This window comes from Phoxinus phoxinus (assembly GCF_949152265.1).
Source record: "Phoxinus phoxinus genome assembly, chromosome: 17".
Lineage (NCBI taxonomy): Eukaryota > Metazoa > Chordata > Actinopteri > Cypriniformes > Leuciscidae > Phoxinus > Phoxinus phoxinus.
In genome coordinates, this window is record NC_136892.1 from 4,989,400 (window position 1) to 5,013,202 (window position 23,803).

Genomic DNA, 23,803 nt, shown 5'->3' on the forward strand with positions numbered 1-23,803 from the left:
TAATAAAACACTGAACATGCCTCACTTGCTCCCTATATCCAGCGACAGGATCAGGAGAATAATAGAAAGAGTGAGATGAGATCACCCTCGTCTCTGGAACAAAGGTTAAGTACTGAGTGCAGTCGGGTCACAGTCGAGTTATCTGCTCCCCGTGAGACTGTGGGACAGGAACCGTGCTTCAGTGGCGAGCGGTTTCAATCGCAGAACTCATTTGAAATCATTTGGATGATAAACAGATTGATAATCCGTTGAACGTGCATCAACGCCACACCCTTTTGCTATGAAAGTTTCACTATGAATAAGGATGCTTTATTCTTCCCTTGTGAAAAAGAAGTACACTTCAGCATACTTTAAAACGAGTGCTTTTTACAGGACTCATACTTTAAAGGGAGAAGAAAAAAAAAAGTTTGTGGACACCAAATGACAATGTAGTGTAGTTTACATTTATAATAAATTAAATAAGTTGAACTTAAGAGTGCTTTTTTCAACCCACGTACTGTAAGTAGGACTTAAGTTCATCTTTATATGTAATTCCGTAATCATTTCTATTTGTCATTGACATGTTAAAGTGTTGAATGTACTTTGAAAATCGACTTTAATGTCATTTCTATTGAAACTCGCACATGTTGTATATTAGATATTGTAATTACACATTCGTATAGATGAAGTTGCTAAATATATTAACTTATTTAAATAATATATTATATAATATATTAACTAATTTGAATATAATATCAGATGTAATAATATCAGATATAATATCAGTATATAATATCAGATATAATATATGTGTGCTGGACTGTTAGTCAAAACAGCAAAATAAGTGTACTTTAAAGCACGACAAAATATTATAAAGTGTGGTGAAAATCAGGCTTTTAATGTTGTTCATATGTCTATGTGGTGTTTTTAATATGCTTTAAGACAAACCATGTGCAAAAAAAAAAAGTCAGGAGAATATCATGCAAATGACACAGTGAGACAGTTTTAAAGGCTTTGGAGTTGCTGGATGTACTGAGTGTCCAGATTTAAGTTCCTTAAAAAAAAAAAAAATAGGGCTTAGCACCCTGAAATGTACATTTATGTATGTAAAAAAAAAAAAAATATCCGCTAGACAAATAAATAGGTTTATCAAAAAATATTGGTCCTTTTCGTCTTTATCAAAGTTGTGCTGACCAAATACAACATCTTTGTATAACAAAGAAACACTCTGTGCGAGCAAAGATACAGAAATCCTTCCACAGACTTGTGTTTGTGCGTTCCCAGAAGAGATGAGAAATAGATTCGTGTTCAGCACCACAAAAAGAACATAAAGGGTCAATATCAGGAAACATCTTTTTAAAGTAAAGCTTCAAAGGATAAAAAAGATTTAGTAATTTGTAAGACACATCCTTGACCTTATTGGTTATTAAATATTTAGAAGACAAAGTCCACACTTTCTTCCGGAATATTGACTAACTGGCCATTCCATTACGACACAATGTATGGGAGAGAAACAATCTCATTTGGAAATACTGTAGCGGTCTAATTCTTCTGTTCCGACTAGAAGAGTTAGATAAAAAAACTAATATTTCCAATCATTGAATCAAAAGGGTGAGCTAACAAATAAATATGGGATCTAGCGGAGTCTCTGAGAAGAGTTATTGCTCCATAAGGGATGTCATCCATTGCAATAGCAGGTATATTGTACTTGTCCAAAAACTCAGAATTTGAATACAAGTATCCATCAGTATTGATTAATTGAGAAACCAAAATACAATTATTTTTAACCCAGTTTGGGAAAAACTACTTATTTCTACAAATAATATCCCAATTATTCCAGATAAAGTACCAGTGAGGACTAACCGTATCAAACATGGTTTAAAATCGCTGGCGTCACAAACTACCTTGTAACCAATCAGATCAACGTGCCGGCGGGCTTTAGCATATCATTACCAGCGAACTAGTGGAGTCTCAAGATAAGCCAGATTATATCCAGTATATTTTTTATTTATGAAAAATCGGGCAGATTTAGCACTAGCGGGTTTGTGATGTTTATTACGATGTAATAACTATTTAATAACAATTTGTCTTTCTCCACTGCCGTTCTGAGTTGTTCAAAGTGTTTCTGATGATTGTCAGACTCTGAGATGCGAACGGGAACATGGCTTGTGTAACATTAGCAACACATTATTAGCTGTTTGATAACAGTCAAGTAAAAGACTAATCATATTATTTACTGTTATGTGTTCAACGTTGTAAAGAGCGATATCATTGTGCAGCATTTACCTCTGTAAAACGGTCGAGTGGATCTGTGAGTGAGTGAGTGGAGGCGGGGCTAATTTGCATATTCATAGTTTCACGTAAATGAGGGAAGGGTGTAGAGTTACATCCGGGCTATTTGAAGGCATGAAGATTAGTTTGTAGGGATAAAATTATTGACTACAGCGGGACTTTAAACATGAATTAAAATGTTCTTTCAATTAGGCTACAACTTTCTATTTGACATTATTACAAAATGATTTTTTTTTTTTTTTTTTACCTAAATGTGTTCTGTAACATTGTCATGAAAGTACTCTTTATTAAGTTCACATGATTGGTCTTTTATTTAATTACAATTCTATGGTTACTGGACTACATATATTACAGCATCCAGCTGTGATATATAATAAATGAACACGTATGAATGTTGGTGTTGCACCTCATCCACCTTCAAGCATTTTTAAATATGGGTGATTTCAGTGCCATGCATGACCGAAAGTATCAGTATTAGTTCAAGGGCAGGTATAATAGCCTACATATATAATGCCCCCTCGTGGCTGGAGATGAAATTGACATGGTATATAATTCAATTAAGGAGGCTACAAATATAACCTGCAGACAGTGCTGAGTAGTAAAGATTACATGTAATCTGGATTACATAATCCGATTCCAAAAAGTACTTGTAATTAGATTGAATTACATTTTAAAATAATTATCATACTATAGGCTACTTTTTGATTTATAACATGATATTATTCGCACAATGACAATAATATATTGATTCTCTCTCATTTATTTTCATCTTTTTAATTTTTACGTTATAAAAAACATGTTTATTGGAATTTCACACACAGCATTTACACACATCATTTCACTTTTAGGAAGAGTTTCCCCCCCCCCCCCCCCCAACAATTCAACATAGCATACCATCAACTACTGACGAACACATTATTAATTATCACTTAATAATTTAATAACTGAGTCATTTTACCATGTGTATGGAACTATGTCTTTGGAAGGCTTTTGCCATTTTAATAAGCGCTATGAAACAAATGAAAGTTTAAATTAGTTCAAATTGGTGAGCTTTCACATCACAACACACAGGGGACAACGGTGCAAAATGCTCCTTTGATTTTATTTCCCTCTAAACCACTAGATGGCACAAAAACTTTCCAAAACATCCGCTTTTCAAGATACACGTGAAAATTTGTCTGATCCGTGATGTGATCGCGGGCACTACTTTTATCTAATATTTGATTTTTTTTTTTCCAAAATGTTGTAGATTTAAATAGCAAATGAGAATCGCTAAAATTATTGAATATTGTTTTTTAATAACAGAATAGTATGTAAAAGTATGGTATTTGGGGTAAAAGGCGCCCCTGCTATCGGGGCGAAAGACACAATAATTACCATGATAATAAACATGATAATAAACTGGCTGACTTTTCCATTTTTGACATGACATGGTAAATGTTATTAGGCTACATTAAGTTGGATGTCCAGCTTAGAGATAATCACCATGTTTATTATGAAACCATATTTAAATTTATGATATAAAATCATACAATAAAATATAATTTATTGCTGTAAATCTATATTAAAATGTTGTGGGATCTCCTTCAATGCTTTCAGAATCTTTACTTTTAAAAAAAAATTCTGCATTTTTAAAATATATTTTAATATTAACATATTTTAATGACATATTTATTGAACAAAAAATAAATATTTTATTTATATAAAATATTAACAAGTATTAACTTATTAAAAACATATTATTTTAGCTTAAGTATTTATTATCAGTAATGTGTGACTTTTACCCCACAGACACACAGGGTAAAACCAGCATGGGGCAACACACACACACACACACACACACACACACACACACACACACACACACACACTCACACTCACACACACACACACACACTCACACTCACTATGGGAGTAGTGAAAAGCACATTTTTCTTAAGGGTATTTTTCTTATTGGTACAGTCTCTAAAATCTGATTGGATGATTATAAGCCCACCTGTGTCTGCGCATCAGTTCAATTCTGTGTTAATGTGCCAGTTTTGCTTGGCAACAGTAAATGACCTACATTTGCAGTATAGGCAAATAAACTAAATTACTTTGAATTTATCATGATAAATATTATTGTTTTAGTAATAGGCCTACATGCAAATGTTTAATGAGTATTTGTGTAGGCCTATTTTATCATAATAAATATTAAAATTAAATAAAAAAGAAATGGTAATAATTTTAATTTAGTTAACAACTAATTAACAAGATCTGCCAAATAAGAGTCTAATTCATAATACCACCAAGCAACGCAGCAGTTTGCCGATTTAAAAAAAGGATAGTTCACCCAGAAATGAAAATTCTGTCATTAATTACTCGCCCTCATGTCGTTTCAAACCCATAAGACTTTCGTTCATCTTCAGAACACAAATAAAGATATTTTTTATGAAATCCGAGTGATTTCTGTCCCTCCATTGACAGCTACGCAACTACCAATTTTACGCTTAAAAAAGAGATCGTAAAACTAATCCATATCAATTGAGCAGTTTAGTCCAAAATTTCTGAAGAGACTCGATTATATAAGATTTAATTTAGAGATTTAACTTTTATTCACATAAATATTCATCAACACACTTTAGGTGTGGTAAACTGAAGCTCAATCATGTTCGCTTGACGTGCGAGAACGAATGAGGTTTATTCTCGTGTTAAGCAGCAGTTTGAGCTTCAGCAAGAGGTTTGTTCACGCGCGTTAAGCAGCGATCTCTTTATGAACTTTTTGAAGCATCAAAGTGGTAGCTGTCAATGGGGGGACAGAAATCTGACAGATTTCATAAAAAAAAAAAAAAAAAACGATGAATGAATGCATGCTTATGGGTTTGGAACGACATGAGGGTGATAAATTGACTGAATTAAAATTGTGGGTAAAAAAAAAAAGTTTTAGCCTATTATTATTATTATTATTATTATTATTATTATAAAGACAGTTTGTGTCCTTGGCCTTACTACTTTTTGATAAACAAAATATATTAGCCTGCTTGAACCCTAAATGAAAATGCCTCATGCACTTCTCTCAGTTTTTCACTAGATGGCACACAAGTCAGCTAATGTGTGTAGGCTGGCATTGAGCTTCAGGGTTTCGAAGGGTCGGGCAAAACAAATGTAGGGTTTCTTTCAGATCCCCCCTAGTGGCTTGAGTGTAAGCGAGGGTTTGGATGCTGCGCGAGGCCGTCAGTATCTGCATCTCTCGCATCAGCGCCACACACACACTCACTCATACACACACACACTCACTCACTCACTCACTCACACACACACACATACAGCATCTCCATCTCGACGCTTCACCTGCCCTAATCAACGACCCGTATTTGAACTGTCTTTGAGCCCATAAAAAGCGTGAAAGTCGACCGCTTTCGGTGAGTACGCGTTTATAAAACATCTTTTCATCGAGCGCGTGTGTGTTTGGGTGCGAGATAAATTGTTGTGACTGGTAAACCAGCCATAAAAGGGGCGCGGAGGCTTTATTTGCGCTGTGGCTGATGTTTCGGCACCTGCATTTTAGACAATATAGTTCAACTGTGCTGTGTTTTGCCTTTTAATCTCAAAGATCAATGCGCAATCCTTTACTTCTCTTTACAAGCGCGAGGTGTGTGTGTGTTTTAAAGCATTGGCGTGCGGGCTGCCATCAGACAGACATGCGTGAGGTGTTTACCAAACGCTTTGATATATAACGTGTGCTGAAGCTCTGCGCGGTTTATTGATGTGCCAGAGGTGTTGCCTATAGATTTTTTGTTTTATTATTAAAGGTGGTCGATATATGATATAGAGCCAAGGCTGTTATATTCTAAATTGGTATTTCAAAAGTGTTTTCAAAATCCTCTGCGTTTATAGGCTGGTGAAAAGTGCAATAATCCTTTAAAGATGGTTAAACTGGGGAGTAATCTACAAGACAAAGGAGCGAAAGCTGTTAGTGTTGAGGACGGCTTTCAAAACGTCCCCCTCATCACGCCCTTGGATGTTACTAATCTTCAGTACCAAGCCCCAGACAAGGTAAGGACATTTTCTTTCTTTCTTTTTTTAGGTATTATATATTAAGGGTCATCAGACCTGGCCTCTCATCAGGTCATACACATATATCCTTCACCTAATGCAAAATGTCATTTAGACTTCCAAACTGGCATTAGTGTCAAGAACAAATTATGTATTAACCCAATTTTTTTATTACGCTGTTGTTTAATTCAATCTTTTGAGTATGTACAACACAATTTTATCATTTAAAATTCAGAGTGTGTGTGTTTTTTTACTCAATATAAAAAGCTTTCACTGTTTTCTCCAAACATGCCGGTACAATCCTCTGCTTTTCTGGTCGGGTTGCCAACGGTGTGCATCAGGGCTCGAGATGTGACACTTTCTGTGAGTGGTGCTTCGGCCCTCATTTGGGATTCTGCTGAGGATGGCGCAATCATTTTTTGCACCTGCTAAATGAAGTGTCCTGTCACTCTGCCCAAAAACCTGTGCGCGAGCCAGTCACAAAAGCACAGACTGTTATATTCTAAGGATTGCACCCCATGCCAACCCCAACCCCTTTGGGTGGTTTATTGGCCCGCATGACAAAGAGAAAAAGCCATTTTATCTTTTATCTCGGCTGTCATATGGAGGCTGTTTAATGCCGGCTTAGAGGTGAAGAGGATGTGTTGGATTACTAACATGTCTATGCCACCTGGTGAGCCTTTTCTTTTCTCCTTGTGGATGCTAGTGGCTCTCAGAGAGACTAGGCATTAGTAAACAGGCAGAACATTGTGTATTTATGTGTACTAGATCATTATTGTGGACAAAAATGTCATGCAAAATTAATTTTTCTCTTGCAAATGTATTAGTTATATTATTTTACAGCTTCGTTTTTTAGCTATAGTTCTTGATGTTAGGCACTGAAATTAATTACTATATGAAAAAACAAATATATATTTTTTAATTAATTTTCTTTTCTAGACCATCATATTTCTAAAGTCTGCTAAAAAAATATCTTGGTTTAATGTTTATATCCAATGACGTGGGCTTAGGGGCCTTGTAGGACAATGATCATATTTCAGTATAGTTCATATGTAATTAACAAAATTGAGATTGCAATTATAAATAAATAAGAGGAATGAGAAGGGGTATTTTATCAGAATAATGGCCCTAGCCTCAGTCAGAAAGATGACTGATTTTGTCTTATACAAATTTTTCAAAGCGTTCTACCAACACCCAATAATATTGTTTTTCCAAAAGAAGATCATTGACCAATAATCCTATATATACATGTGCATATATATATATATATATATATATATATATATATATATATATATATATATATATATATGTATATATATATATATATATATATATATAAATATATATATATATATATATATATATATATATATATATATATATATATATATATATATATATATATACACACACATACACACATCTCTTTTATATACTAGAGAGAGAGAGAGAGAGAGAGAGACAATATGGTACTTAAATGACCAAAATAATACCTCTGAGATAGTAAGATCACTCGATTGGTAAAAATGAAAAAGAAAAAAAACCAATGGAATAATTTGTCCAGAAGGTTGAAAGCAAATTATAAGCATTGTAAGCAGAGAATCTAGCATGCGAAGTTGCTGTAATGTATGCACTTGATGCAATTCTGTCACATAAACTTGTACAATGTAAAAATCATTAATATTTCATGCTGACATTAAAGTCTTAAAGCAGGACAAGGATCAGCCCTGCGGGAAATCATTATCTTTCTCTAGAGGTTTGCAGATAGCAATCAGGCTGTAATGACTGCAAATTATTTAAAAGCTGTCTTAACATTATTTATTTTAAATGAGCCAAGTTAAGAACTCACTCTTTGAAGAATTACATTTATGTACTGTAATGAGGTGTGTAGATTCATTAAATTAATACAATAGTGAGTTATTCTCATTGGGCACCATATCTGAGGAACAAAAAATATGGATTTAATTTTCATATATCTAAGTTAAGATGTTTCGAAGATAAGGTAAACCGAGCATTTAGTTGTGGGACCACTGTAGATGCTTTTTTTATGTTCTTAATTTTTTCAGCTTTTAAAAATGTTTCCCAAGGGGACTTGTGTATGGAAAAACATGGTCAGGATGTCTTCGTTATCCAGAATCTCGAAACCATTCCATTTATAATCTGACCACCAAATTCATCATCTGATATTTGCATGCATAAATCACAAGCTGCATGTCACCATCAGCATCTCATCATTATTCAAAGCATTTTTCATTCAAGGTTGTCATATCAGCATACCAGTACAGCACTCATACGGGAGAGGATCAATCCATTCGGATGCACAGTAGTCCCTGGTGTTGACACTATCGACGGCTTGGATCAGCAGCTAAAAAGACAATGCGCAACCTTGCCTGGAGGCAGAGGTTGCATTCTGGGGGAGAGCAAAAACCGAATAACAATCCTAGCGATAACAGAATGCCTCACATAGATCAGAAGGAGAGAGAAATGGAAGCAGACAAGATGGTTATTCAGGGGGAAAATGAAATGTCAGAGGGTTTGGGAAGGAGACAGATAAGCAGTAATTGCAGAGTTCAGGACAAGTGGTTGAGCTTCATCCAGTGGACATTAGACTTCATCAACTCCAGGGTTTCTAGAAAGTAAGGTGGCAGGAAACGGAGGTCAAGCGCTGAGACGTGTTATTCCTCCATCTGTCATCTCACATCAGACAGGGTTGCCTCCATTCATTAGTTGGAATTTAAATTGTAAGACAGAATGAGGAATTCACTGAACTGCAATACTGCAATTAAAAAATATGCATATCCAAGTCAAATCCGCTTGGAATTTGAACACTTGAAATCCAACCCAGTTAGGACGCATATATCCCACCTCGACAATATGGTGCAAAAGTTCATTTATTTCAGTAATTCAACTTAAAAGGTGAAACTAATATATTATATAGACTCATTACATGCAAAGTGAGATATTTCAAGCCTTTATTTGTTATAAATTGGATATAATCATCAGGCTATGAAAACCCCAAATTCAAAATTAGAATATTGTGAAAAGGTTTTCATAAGCTGTAAGCCATAATCATCAAAATTTTAACAATTAAAGGCTTGAAATATCTCACTTTGCATATAATGAGTCTATATAATATATTAGTTTCACCTGTATGTGGTTTAAAATCAGATTAAGTTTCAGTTTGAAACTGGTCTGAATGGATTTTAAGCATGTTTTTTGTTGTTGTTTTTTTTGTCATCTGGGATGCAATGTGATCTACCCAGTCTGATTTGACTCACGATTGAGTGCTGTTGTGGGAATAGGCTTGATTAAAAAAAAAAAAAAGGCCAATTGCGACGGAGTTATTGGAAGTCATTGTTATCGCACCGTGTCTGAAGGATCAGTGATTAGGAGCGATTTAAGAACCAGCATGTAGTTTTATCATGAGGGAGGCCTAACATGATTATGGGCATTATTGATTGGAAGGTACTGGCTTCATGGTACAGTTATTATCAAACTTTGATCTTAAGGGAATTTACTGTTTGCATTAAGTGGTTTTGATGGTTAAACCCTCTCTTCGCAGGTGGTGGTGAAGACACGGACTGAGTATCAGACGGAGCAGAAGAACAAGGCCAAGCTGAAGGTGCCGAAGGTGGAGGAGTTCACTATCAGTGTGACTGATGGAGTTTCTGAAAGGCTGAAGGTACAGCTGAACTTCTTTGTCATTAATGCATAGACAAAAAAAACAAAAAAACATTGACCAAGCAGTGTACAATTATACGCTCTGTAAGTTCAAATTGGCTTAGGTGGCGCTTTTTTTTTTTTTCACTCATTTGCTGAAAAAAAGAAAGCATCATGGCTGGTCAGCAAGTGTTCTGGGTGCTGTACTCTTGGATTCATTTGAAAACCAGATTCACCAGTAAGACCATGCTGATGAACCTGTGAATCCAGTACAAAACCAGCATTGGAATTCATTCTGGTCTAAGTAAAAAATGTTTTCCAGTGGGGCTTTATCCAGGTAGAACATGGTTTATGTTCTTAAGATTGATTCTTTCGAATGTCATTAAAGGGATAATTACCCCAAAAATGTAAATTCTGTCATTAATTACTCACCATCATTTCATTTCAAACTGTAAGACTTTCGTTCATCTTCAGAACACAAATGAAGTAATTTATGAAATCTGAGTGATTTCTGTCCCTCCAAATACAGCTATGCAACTACCACTTTGACGTAAGATTGTAAAACTAATCCGTTCGCAAAGACCCGCCCCCCTTAGTTACTGTTGCTATGTCCGACAAGCTACGTCGCTCTCACGCCACACCATGTTCTCACGCAGTGAAAAACACATCGCGGAGCAGAGAGGACACTGACAACACGCTGACAGACCAGCTTACTTTTCGGTTACTTTTGATATTAAACATAATAAACAGTCACACCTGTCAAATTTGGTCCTTTTTTAAAAAGAAATTTAAACAATAAATACCGTTTTGTGGCTCTTTAATGTGTCTGACAGATCGCTGTGTCGCCTCAGTTAAAGCTGCTTGTGAACCGATCATCTCGTCCTTCTAGTTCATTTATAGCATCAAATAAACATGAATGAACATCAGAAGGAATGTTGTTTTAACCGTGGAAAGACGTCAGTACACTTCGCTTCTCAAGTTCAAATCCTCCCATGTTACTCTACTAACTCTCCTGACTGCTTTGTCGGACAAAATGACAGATGGCGAAGTATGATTGGTCAGATCACCTGTCAATCAAGCTCCCTGCGAAGGGTCAATTGAGCAGTTTAGTCCAAATTTTCTGAAGAGACACGATCACTTTATATGATGAACAGATTGAATTTAGGCTTTTATTCACATATAAACATTCATCAGCGTAAACGGAAGCTCAAACATGTTTGCTTAACGTGTGAGAGCGAAAGAGGTTCATTCTCGTGTTACGCAGCAGTTTGAGCGTCAGAAAGAGGTTTGTTCTCGTGCGTTAAGCAGGTTCGGTTGAGCTACTGTTTATATTCGCTGATCAATGTTTATATGTGTATAAAAACCCTACTTTCAATATGTTCGTCATAAAGTGATCGTGTCTCTTCCGGCTCAATTCTTAGGGATTCGTTTTAGGATCTCTTTTTGAAGCATCAGAGTGGTTGTTGTGTAGCTTTCAATGAAGGGAAAAACTTAATTTGTTTTTCAAAGATGAACGAAGGTCTTACGGGTTCAGAGCTACATGAGGGTTTGTAATTAATGACATTGAACTATCCTTTTAATGCTGTAAAAAAATGCAGTCTTTGTTCCAACACTCTTTGCTTCAACTGTTTGGAACGATTCCCGGAAGCAGTTTGAGAGGCTGTTGTGTGAACTGGAGAGTGTGGAGGCACGTTTTATTGTAGCAGTGAAGGTCGTTGGAGAGGCAGATGAAGACGACAGCAAACATTGGAATAAAGACCGACTTCCTTTGTTGAATAACACTGAATGAGACTGTCAGCAGTCTTGGAATCACACTGCACTATGAAAACATTTACTTTGACATATACAGAATGTTTCCACAGACACAACCAAGATGTTCTTGTTGTCTGAGATCCTCCTTCGACGGCGCTCGTTATTTTTTTGAGATAAAAATCCCGGAGCTTTCTTGTATGAGCTTGTCTTAGGAAACTCTTCTGGAGGTTGTTTTCTAGAACGAGTCATTGCAAGTACTGAAAGCTACAGTAACTGCAGGGGGATCTCTGCTGCGTAGACTCCCAGTTGCATTTTTTATCATATTCCCTGCCGTCGCTCCGCTAGCAAATAAAGAAGGAATGTTCCCCCTCATTAAATGATCAAAACAAAAGAGGATTGTGGTCTCTTGGTGTCGTATGCAGCCAAGTGGAACATATTAACATATCATGTTCAAATAAATGTACTATTAAGACAACTTAATTAAGCAGGGAGTTGGTCTTGTGATTTCTGTTTGTTCTTGGTGCATTTGGGTGGGAGGTTTGGCAGATAAAGGGTGGGGAAAAGGGTGATTTTGGCTTTGATTTTCCAACACATTACTATGTATTTTATTGTTGTTAAAAAACAAAACAAAACATTACTTTATTTGTTGCACTGTTAGTTTTACATTATATCAGTGTTGCATTGCGAAAAAAAGAGTATTCAGTGGGAAATAGTGCAGGACGAACTTTATTTTATCCATTAGGATTTGATTGAATCTTGGGAATTATTGGGTTGTGATAATTGTTACTAGTGTTTGCTAAGTGAAATCCCTAATCCTATGCGTTTAATTTAACACTTTTTGATTTTAATATGTTGGACGATAAAACTGCATTGAATACAGTTAAAGGGGGGGTACAATGGTGTTTCATGTATTCAGAGTTGTTTACAGTGTTAAAGAGATGGATTCTCATGCTAATAATGGCCAAAGTTTGAAAAGTTATTTTGAACGAATAACAGAGAATTTCTGTGCTGAAAATCATACTTCCGGATTGCAACACGTTTCGGCTGGTTTTTTTCTATCGTAGATCTAATGACGTAGACCAGAGTGGAACTCCTTATATGAGCATTGCTCTCGGAAAAGCGCGTTCACGCACTCGTCGACCAGAGGAGAGAAAGACCGCGCTCATCGACGCATAGACATCATATATCTCTATATAATATCTATGCATCGACGCGCTACTACCGGAAATCATCATCAGCAGCGCTAAATAGAAATGGTTGATGTCAAGAATGTCTCCAAAAAAGTGTGTTTTGGGATGTGAGGGAAAGTTTACCTTGTTCAGCTTCCCAAAGAACCCAGTGTTAAGTTACTGGAACAGTGGATGCAGTTTGTATTTCCGGGACAGCAAAGGAGTGTGGCAAGTGCGGTTTTGTGTTCTGGTCATTTCAAGTCAAGAATATTTGTATAGCGCTTTTCACAATGCAGATTGTATCAAAGCAGCTTCACAGTATTAAATTAAAATAATAATAAAACGTCCATGTTTGGTAATGCTAATCAATAGTAATATTGATTGATTCATTAAATTGAATATCCCCAACTGAGCAAGCCAAAGGCAACAGTGGCAAGGAAACGAAAAACTCCATCAGGTGACCTAATGGTGACCTAAAACTCCATCAGGTGACCTAATGGAGAAAAAAAAAACCTTGGGAGAACCCAGGCTCAGTCGGGGGCCAGTTCTCCTCTGGCGGTTATGAACTAGAGGCCGGATTTAACTGTAAGATTAAAACATTTATATGAATGCCTGGTTAAAGAGATGCGTCTTTAATCTAGTTTTGAACTGGGAGAGCGACTCTGAGCAACGAACAGTATCAGGAAGGCTATTCCAGAGTTTTGGAGCTAAATGTGAGAATGCTCTCCCTCCTTTGGTGGACTTAGATATCCTAGGTATAACCAAAAGCCTCGAATTTAGCGATCTTAAAGAGCGCGATGGATTATAGGGCGATAGAAGATCCGTTAAATAAACTGGAGCTAAGCCGTTTAGGGCTTTATAAGTCAGTAACAATACCTTATAATTAATACGGAACTTTATAGGTAACCAATGTAGTGATGATAAGATAGGTGTTATATGATCATATTTTCTTGATCTGGTAAGAACTCTAGCGGCTGCATTTTGGACTAACTGTAGCTTGTTTATTGAGGATGCAGGACAACCAGCTAATAGAGCATTACAGTAATCTAGTCTCGAGGTCATGAATGCATGAACTAACTTTTCTGCATCAGAAACTGATAGCATATTACGTAGCTTAGCAATGTTTCTAAGGTGGAAAAATGCCGTTTTTGTAACATATGAAATATGATTTTTAAAAGACAGGTCGCAGTCTAGTATGACACCCAGGTCTTTTACTGTAGAGGATAAAGTAGCAGGACATCCTACTATGTTAAAGTTGTATTGTGAGAGGTTTTGTGGGCGGTTTTTTGAACCGATGAGTAGTACCTCCGTCTTGTCTGGATTTAATAGAAGAAAATTACGCGTCATCCAATCTTTTATATCTTTAACACACTCTGTCAATTTTGATAATTTAGCGTTTTCATCCGGCCGTGATGAAATATATAATTGAGTGTCATCAGCATAACAATGGAAACTAATTCCATGTTTCCTTATAATATTTCCAAGTGGCAGCATATATATTGAGAATAATAGAGGGCCTAGCACAGATCCCTGCGGCACTCCATAGTTTACTGAAGTTATGATCGATTTTTTTCCATTTAAATAGACAAAATGGTAGCGGTCAGATAAGTATGATCTAAACCAGCTTAATGCTTGTCCTTGAACGCCAGTATAATTTTGTAGTCGATCTAAGAGTATTGTGTGATCTATAGTATCGAACGCAGCACTAAGATCAAGTAAAACTAGTATTGAGATACAGCCTTGGTCCGAAGCTAAAAGTAAATCATTAATGATTTTAACGAGCGCAGTTTCAGTGCTATGGTGCGGCCTGAATCCAGACTGAAACTTTTCATAGATGTCATTTTCTTGCAAAAAAGAGCACAGTTGAGCGGACACAACTTTTTCTAATATTTTAGACATAAATGGAAGATTTGAAATGGGTCTATAATTTGCTAGATTATGTGGGTCTAATTGTGGTTTCTTAATGAGTGGTTTTATAACTGCCAGTTTAAATGTTTTTGGAACGTGACCTAAAGATAGAGACGAGTTAATAATATTGAGTAGAGGCTCTTCCACTACAGGTAACACTTCTTTCAGTAGTTTAGTTGGTATAGGATCTAATAAGCACGTTGTTGTTTTAGATGAAGTGATAAGTTTATTTAGCTCTTTTTGTTCTATAGTTGTAAAGCGCTGTAATTGTTCTTGCGGGGTGATAATTGAGGCTGATTTATAAGGCGCGATTGAAGATTGAGTGAAGATTTCAGTGACGAATGTTTTATTAACAAGACCCAGGTCGTCGCTGGATTTGCAAACCAAATATATATAGTAATATGGCATACCGCACCACGATCGATAATAAGCAAACCTTCCCGGGCGCTCCCGCTTGACTCTATAGCTCCGCCCACGCCCAGAATCAAGGACCTCGGCTTTTTCCGGTTAGAATCGGAAAGCTGTATTTTTATTTTATAAATATGATGAAACTAAAGACTTTTTGGAGATATTAAGGACGCACTATTACTCTATAGGTACTCAAGATTAACATGAGATTGACTGAAACTAAGTATTTTACCCCCTCTTTAACTGTCTTGGCAACCACCCACAACACTGTAGTTATCAGGCCGGAGAGTTTTGCATAAGTTATAAAATGAACCAGTAAAAATCTGTCTGCCTAATATTATTTTTCCCTGTCTGTGTAGCATTGATTGCAAAATCAGAATGATTGTTTCAGAGGCCGAATGTTTTTGCATTCAGATCAGGTTAAAAATTATGTTATTCTTTCTTCCGAATAATGTCCGCTGATTAATTGAACTCAATAAGCATTTAAAGGAACACTTCACTTTTTTTGGAAATAGGCTCATTTTCCAGTTCCCCTAGAGTTAAATAGTTGAGTTTTACCGTTTTCGAATTCTTTCAGCCGATCTCCGTGTCTGGCGGTAGCACTTTTAGCATAGCTTAGCATAGATCATTGAATCTGATTAGACCGTTAGCATATCTCTCAAAAAAAATGGCCAAAGAGTTTCAATTTTTTTCCTATTTAAAACTTGACTCTTCTGTAGTTACATCGTGTACTAAGACTGACAGAAAATTAAAAGTTGCGATTTTCTAGGCCGATATGACTTGGAACTATACTTTCATTCCTGCGTAATAATCAAGGAACTGCTGCCGTACCAGCAGCGCAATGATATTACGCAGCGCCTGAAAATAGTCCCCAGCTAGAAAACTTCCAACGTGACCGGCACTAAGTTTGTAATATTGCGCTGCTGGTACGGCAGCACAGCTCCTTGATTATTACGCAGGAATGAGAGTATAGTTCCTAGTCATATTGGCCCAGAAAATCACAACTTTTCATTTTCTGTATGTATTTTCTTAGTACACGATGTAACTACAGAAGGGTCAAGTTTTAAATAGGAAAAATATCGAAACTCTATGGCCATTTTTTTGAGAGAGATGCTAACGGTCTAATCAGATTCAATGATCTATGCTAAAAGTGCTACCACCAGACCCGGAGATCGGCTGAATGGATTCGAAAACGATAAAACTCAATTGTTTAACTCGAGGGGAACTGGAAAATGTGCCCATTTCCAAAAAAAAGTGTAGTGTTCCTTTAAAGGACTGATGACTCTTGCACCTGATGCAAATCTAAAATGGGTTGGTCTGAAGTAGCTTCATTGTTCATAGGTGTGGTTTGGGCGTAACGTGAAATAAACCAATCAGAGCATCATCTCACATTCCCTTTAAGAGTAGACGCGCTTGTTCCATGACGGATTTGCTAGGCGCACACCAGGAGCGGTTCACAGCCGAGGAGACCGACGTTCTCGTAAAAGACAGAGAAGTGACATTGGGGATGGGAGAAACCACACAAATTAGCTTCGGTTAAACAGGCGTATAATAATTTGGGTAAATGTAAGCTAGATTTATTTTTTCACATCTTCATGGACACAACAATGATGTCCCTCATGTGTTAATATTTATCCTTGTAATAATGTATGATTTGCAAAAATGAAAACTGCTGCGTCTGTGTAGATGAGAGAATCAAAGTGTATGCGCGTTGTGCACACGCTACATTATGGCTAAGCATGCGCGCTTAAAATACCTTATGAATAACACGCGCAACACACCACTGACTTTAGACTAGGTTTTTCCTGGTCAGTGGAGGAATTGTTTTCTAAAACTGCAAAATAGCACCAGGGAACGTTTGCGCCGGAACACGCCTCCTCTTTTGGCTGAACCGCCCCCACGAGCGCAAGTTCACTCCCTAATTTACCGACGTGCGTCTGTGGAGGGAAAAGTCTGCTGTGCGTCGGGTGCAAAATAGGAATGATACATGCGTCGGTGTACAAAGTCAATTGTGCTGGGTGCAAGATAGGGCCCGTAGTGTTTCTTTACGAAGTCACATCGCCAACTACTGGCCTGGCAGCAGAATACAGCATTTTTAATATTTTTTGCGGATCCGTGTGAAAAGGATTAGTTTTAAAAACATTGTCATCTGTACACAAGAGATAACTTGTCAATCCACAAATACACCCCTGCTGATCCTCCAGGCAGTGCTGCAAACCAATTAATAATCTGCCAGAAAAATAATAACGCTTCCTAATGGAGAGCGTCTGCACACACAAAGGCGCACAGATTCTAATACGCAGTGGAAAATAGATACCCAGCTAATCCTTAGACGTAGCGGCACAATCCTCAGTTCAGACACACATCCCGTAGCTGAATGGATGTCAAGCCGACAGTAGACATGAGGGACGGGATGAGAGAGCGCGCGAGAGCGAGAGCGAGAGAGAGAGAGATAGAGGACATTGAGCTGAAATGCTGCCCCGTCAGCCTCGGCATCTCTGGGAGAGAATAAGCAGAATAAGAATGAAGGAGACGTGCTCGCTTGAAGGACCACTCACACCCACACTGCTCTGCCTAGGCCCTTCGGCTCTTGTTTAGTCTACCATTTTAACATCTCTGGAGAGAAAATGAGAACGAGAAATAAAAAAGAGGGTAAAAAAGGACTGCTACGCCAGAGGTAGCTAGTCAGACAGAGAGAAAAGAAAACTGCCTTTAATGCACAGTTAAGTTATGAGACCAGAAATAGAGTGGGCGTATTTGAAATTGTGCAGTTTCCACTGTGTGCTGTAGACTACACATTTTAATCAAAGCTGGATGTCACATTTTTTGCAGTTTTAACAACAGCTGTGTTCTTGTGTGAGGCCAGTTTATACCATGTTCAGTGTATTTCCAAGTTACTTTAAAGGATACCATTGTACTGCCATGGCACATAACCAAAATATGTAATGCAATGGCAAGTTTTGTTACTTTTTGTTAGTGTGAGGCCAGTTGATTGGCATATTCATGATATTTACATGGTACTCCAAGAAAATAATGCAATGCTATTACTGTGGTATATGTCCAAAAGTCAGTCATAATTTTGTTACTGTTTGGCTATTTGATTACTGTATTTATTTACATGGTATTCAATGTTTCCAAGGTACTTTAAAGGGCACCTATTATGGAATTTAGAAATTGACCTTTCATGTAGTGTGCAACATAGATCTAAGTGAACAAAAACATCCTGCAAAGTTTGAAATATGAAAGTGCACCGTATATAAAGTTATTGTCTTTCAAAAGTAAGAGTCGACTCTGAGTCATTTTTATGAATCGTTAGAAGACCGAAGCTTTTTCTCTGACGAGATGACGTCAACTTGTCAAGTTATTTGAATACGATACGCCCACTTATTGCGCTCCAAGGCCAGCAGGGAAAACTTCATGGCGACGAGACGCTGTGTTCTGAAGTGCGACTCAAAAGCCAACTTTTTTTCATCTGCCCAAGGAGGAGCATTTGAAGACTAAGTGGCTACAATTCATATAACTATACCACAGAAGTATAGTCCGAGCCTTGTGCTTTGTTCGCGCCATTTTGAAGACGATTGCTTTAAATGCAATCAAACTTGGATTCGCGAGCCGATATTGAAGGTTCATTTCTAAGTGTATTTGCATCAGCTTCCTCCTCCGTATCACAACCTGTTAGTGTTATTAATAATTGTTGCTTTTATGTTTTATGTAGCATGCTTAATTATTATTTTGTTTGTTGTGTAAGCACCGTTTAGATTCTAGGTCTTCAATGGCAATTGTATTGAGATATGTGAAGTGTTTGTCGTTGTTTTCGGAGTTGTCTTAAAGAATAGAGTAATACCTCGTAACCTAACTGCATTATTTTTTTTATTTTTTTTTTGTAAAAACTTTATGTTTATGCATCGGGCTAATGCAAACAAAGACTGATTGTGCTTTTACAATATGAACTCTGGGCTATGCTCGCTAACATAACATTAAATTCTTTATCTTATTTTTAGTTTTTTACTACAAACTACAAAGCAGTGAACTATAATCATTATTATAACACGATTTAATTGATAAAAGCATCATTGTACTCCGTGTTAAACAATAAGTATTATCTCTGTAAACACTGCTGGGTCATCTGACCAATCAACGCAGATTAGCGTCGCGCAAAGGAGGGGTTTGGAAAAATGAGTCGTTGAACGAATCATTTGGGAGTCGGTGAGCAAATCAGGTAAAAATAAATGCATATGAAAACAAAAGTGTTTTTTGACATTGCATGCACGTAAAACTGTTGTTGGGGACTCCCAAAACAACATTAGGAACATTTTAAATGTCATAATAGGTGCCCTTTAAAGAATACCATGGTACTGTACATAACCAAAATGTTATGTATATATTTAAGAAGTATTTCATGTATATACTTACTGTATATATATATATATATCATCATATACATTATATATAAATATAAAAAGGATATTTATATATAAATAAATAAAATTATAGATGCAATGAACTGGTGACACCCGCATAAAAATATTCATGATTCTGAAGCTGAAAGTACATCATTATTTTAGACGAATATGCTTGCACTCTATCACTGACTAGATTTATTTAAAATAATGTAGGCCACATTTTACTGGTAACATCAGACATTTGGCATCATCAGGACCCACAAATATTCCCAGATTGCATTATTATACATTATATTCAACATTATATATAGTAGTTTAATGTAGTACTGACACTAAAACTCTGAAAACTGTTTTTTTTTTTTCACACAGTAATTTTTATTTTGGGTGAACTATACACAATACATGAAGACTTCAGATGCAAAAGCCTCAAAGTGCCATCTGAAATTTTCTTCTAGAATTATCATTTTTGTCAAGCTTGTATGTTTATGTTCAGTTATTTTACTTTAATGGCAATGAAAATTACCTATTAATTGTCATTAAAGTGAAATTACTGAACTTAAAAGGCTTTTTCACTTAGAGGCTTTTTCATCTGAAGTCTTCATATATTGTCACTATCCACGATACAAATTGTTGCATTTTTGTATTGCGATATATTGTGACATGAGATATTGTCACACCCCTGGTATGGGGCCATTTGATTGCCATATTCATATTATGATATTTTAATTTTTTAATAAAAAAATACCATGCTATTTACCATGGGACATGCCCAGAAGTCACCGGTAATACCTTGGTATTTTTTATTACGTTTGGTTAGTGTGAGGCCTGTTGATTACCATAATAATGTACCACACATGTGTAAAATGTGATGTTTATTGGAACATTTATTGAAATCAATGCTTCCCTTGAAGAGCATTGAGCAAATGTATTCTGTCCCTTTAAAGGACAAATCTTTATTTGAAAGTCTGCAAGCGTTCAAGCTTTGTTGGGGCAACGTAACTCATACTGCCATTGACAAAAAGGAGACCGCCATGCACAGAGATGCATTTGAGGCCACACAATCCATTTTTGTCTATAACGCTGCCAATACATTCTCCCTAGTCATGCAGTAAATTGTCACTGGGCGTTCGCTCGATGACTAAATAAAGTGCCCGATCGTGTGGGAGCGCCAGGAAACAGAGACGATTGTCTCCCACCCTGAAGTCAGGAGACCATGCTATGCTGAATTGCTCCTAGCATCCCCCTACAGGGATATGATGGCCATTCATTGGATTTGACAAATCGTTTGCTTGGGCAAAAGCACATGTTGTGAAGCGGTGACCCCGGGTAATGTAGGGGGAGCAGTCACTGTCAGAGCGATTGATCGCGTTGAGTGATGGCGATTATAGTCTCCAAAGGCAAGCTGGAAAACACTCAGCCCCAGTTTGTACATGTTCTCTCCATTCCCAACAGAAATATGTACAATGTTACGTGTAGTCGAGATTTACACACCTTCATGTCATTCCAATTTTCCTTCTTCTGCATAACACAAAAGAAGATATTAGAAAAATCTTTCAGCGGTTTTTGTCCGTATTAGTCAGTCGGGTCGAAACGTTTCAAGCTGCTGAAAGCAACCGTGAAATTCTTCAAATATTTCATTTTGTGTTATGCAGAAGAAAGAAAGTCATGCGAGTTTGGAACAACATGAAGGTGCGTAAGTGATTTCTAAGTGAACTATCCTTTAAGACTTCTTGTAGATCAAAATCTGTATTGATGAAAGAAACATCAAGTGACGCATTCAATTAAAAGTGAGTTTTTGAAAAACTGAAACAGTATTTTCTCATTAAACATATCCAATAATCTCTATTTACAACTTCGAAAAATCTTTTTTACAGTGTAAAACCTAATAAAAAATTGCAAACTTTTTTCACAGGGAGTTTGATTGACAGGTGATCTGACCAATCATTCTTCGCCATCCGCCATTTTGTCCGACAAAGCAGTCAGGAGAGTTAGTAGATTAACATGGAAGGATTTTAACTTGAGAAGCGGAGTGTACTGACGTCTTTCCGCGGTTAAAACAACATTCCTTCTGATGTTCATTCATGTTTATTTGATGCTATAAATGAACTAGAAGGAAGAAATGATCGGTTCACGAGCAGCTTTAACTGAGGCGACACAGCGATCTGTCAGACACATTAAAGAGCCACAAAACTGTATTTATTGTTTAAATTTCTTTTAAAAAATGACCAAATTTGAAAGGTGAGACTGTTTAATATGTTTAATATCAAAAGTAACCAAAAAGTAAGCTGGTCTGTGTCTGTCAGCGTGTTGTCAGTGTCCTCTCTGCTCCGCGATGTGTTTTTCACTGCTTAAGAACTTGGTGTGGTGTGAGAGCGGCTTGTCGGACATAGCGACAGTAACTAAGGGGGTCTTCGCAAACGGTCAATTCACTGTCATAAAACGGTCAGTATTACATCACACTTTTGTATCTCTGCTGTGCAGTTGTCGTATTCTGTGAAGTCAGAGACGTCATTAGGTGAATGAAAAGCTCAGGCAGTCGCCTGGAGTCGTTTGTCACGTTAAATGCGACAGTGTATTTGATCTGCTGCGGGACGTCCTGTTCTCTGTTCACAGCGACAGAGATGATTTATGACACCAGATGGCTTTTCCTTTGTTTGAACCCTGATTAATCTCACCTTCCATCGCTGCTGGAGAATCACATTCATCTCTTTTGTCTAGCTGTGTAGATGGAAATATCACCCACTTATTGACGTAGACAGCAAGCACGTTTACACGCTCGTCCTGATATCTCAACATCGTGGAAGATCACATGTTAAGGCTTTTCTTTTATCACGCTATAAGGTCATGTCTACACCACACAAATATGTGATACACCTAGATCTTCTGTCCTGATATCATTGACCATATAAACATATATGTGACCCTGGATCACAAAACCAAGCCATAAGTCGCACGGGTGTATTTGTGGCAAAAGCCAACAATACACTGTATGGGTCAAAATGATCGATTTTTCTTTTATGCCAAAAATCATTAGGATATTAAGTAAAGATCATGATCCTACCTTAAATATATCAACATTTTATTTTTGTGAGTGGATGCAGCACAATCGCGAACATGAATGGACTACTTTAAAGGCGATTTTCTCTTTTTTTTTTTTTTTTTTTTTTGCACCCTCAGATTCCAGATTTTCAATAGTTGTATATCGGCCAAATATTGTCCTATCCTAACAAACCATACATCAATGGAAAGCTTATTTATTGACAAAAAAATTACACAAGACTGGTTTTGTGGTCCAGGGTCACATATTTATTGGCATGCTGATGGATTTTCTTTTGAGAGCAATTCGTGAAATTGTGGGCGGAGCTATCAAGATGGGGTGTGGTTTTGGGTGGGAACGTGTTTGTTTTGGTGATTTCAAATATCAACAGCGTTTCTTTTTCTTTAAAAAAGATTTTTGTGTATTTGACCCCTGATTTTTGACAGTCATCGGTGTATTGTGCATACGAGCGGTAGGGAAAATGTGTTTCTTTGGTGTCAGGGCTGAGGTTAAGGGTGGCCAGGTTCCCTGTCCAATAGAAATGAATCTGGAGTGTCTAATCCACAATGCAAATCTCTTCCTGTCTTCCATGTATGGATTTCAGGCTATACCCAGATAAAAGATGCATTTTAATACCAGACATTATTACTTATAAACCTTGCATAATCATTTTTTGAAAATATATATATTTTTAATAATTTATAAAGGAAGAAAAGCAAGCGTGGATCTTTTTTCTATTTGAAAGCATTGATATTTTTACGGACCTACGCACCTAAAAAACGGTTGAGTGCAGTGATTATATCTTTCTTAACAGTCAAGGACAAATTTCCCTTTCAAATCAAATCATATTTGTGATAAAACGTTTTAACAAAATTATTTTTCTTTTAAGATGTTAGTTTATTCAAAACATTAATATACAAATAGTATTAGTATATCATTTAAAGTAGTTGTAAAGTACTTGCACATCATGTTTATCCAATGTCTTTATTCTGATGTAAATAAAATTGTTGTATTACAGTAAAACATTGAAAATAATATATATATATATATAAAATAAAAGGTCCAAAATGGCATTTTTATTGCAAAAGTATTTTTAATTTGATTTTGTTATGAAATATAGAAACATTAAAACGCTATTCATGTGAGCTACTTTTCTG

General features: G+C 36.6%; 1 protein-coding gene across 1 annotated transcript in view; it reads left to right on the plus strand.

The window, feature by feature from the left end:
• Positions 1–5,448: 5,448 nt before the first annotated feature.
• Positions 5,449–23,803, plus strand: part of nsg2 (neuronal vesicle trafficking associated 2) — a 44,023-nt gene continuing 25,668 nt past the window's right edge. The window contains exons 1-3 of the mRNA XM_079586542.1: positions 5,449–5,672; positions 6,148–6,306; positions 9,872–9,991. Coding sequence (XP_079442668.1) covers positions 6,178–6,306; positions 9,872–9,991 — 249 coding nt within the window. The 5' untranslated portion in view covers positions 5,449–5,672; positions 6,148–6,177. The remainder of the gene's footprint in view (positions 5,673–6,147; positions 6,307–9,871; positions 9,992–23,803) is intronic.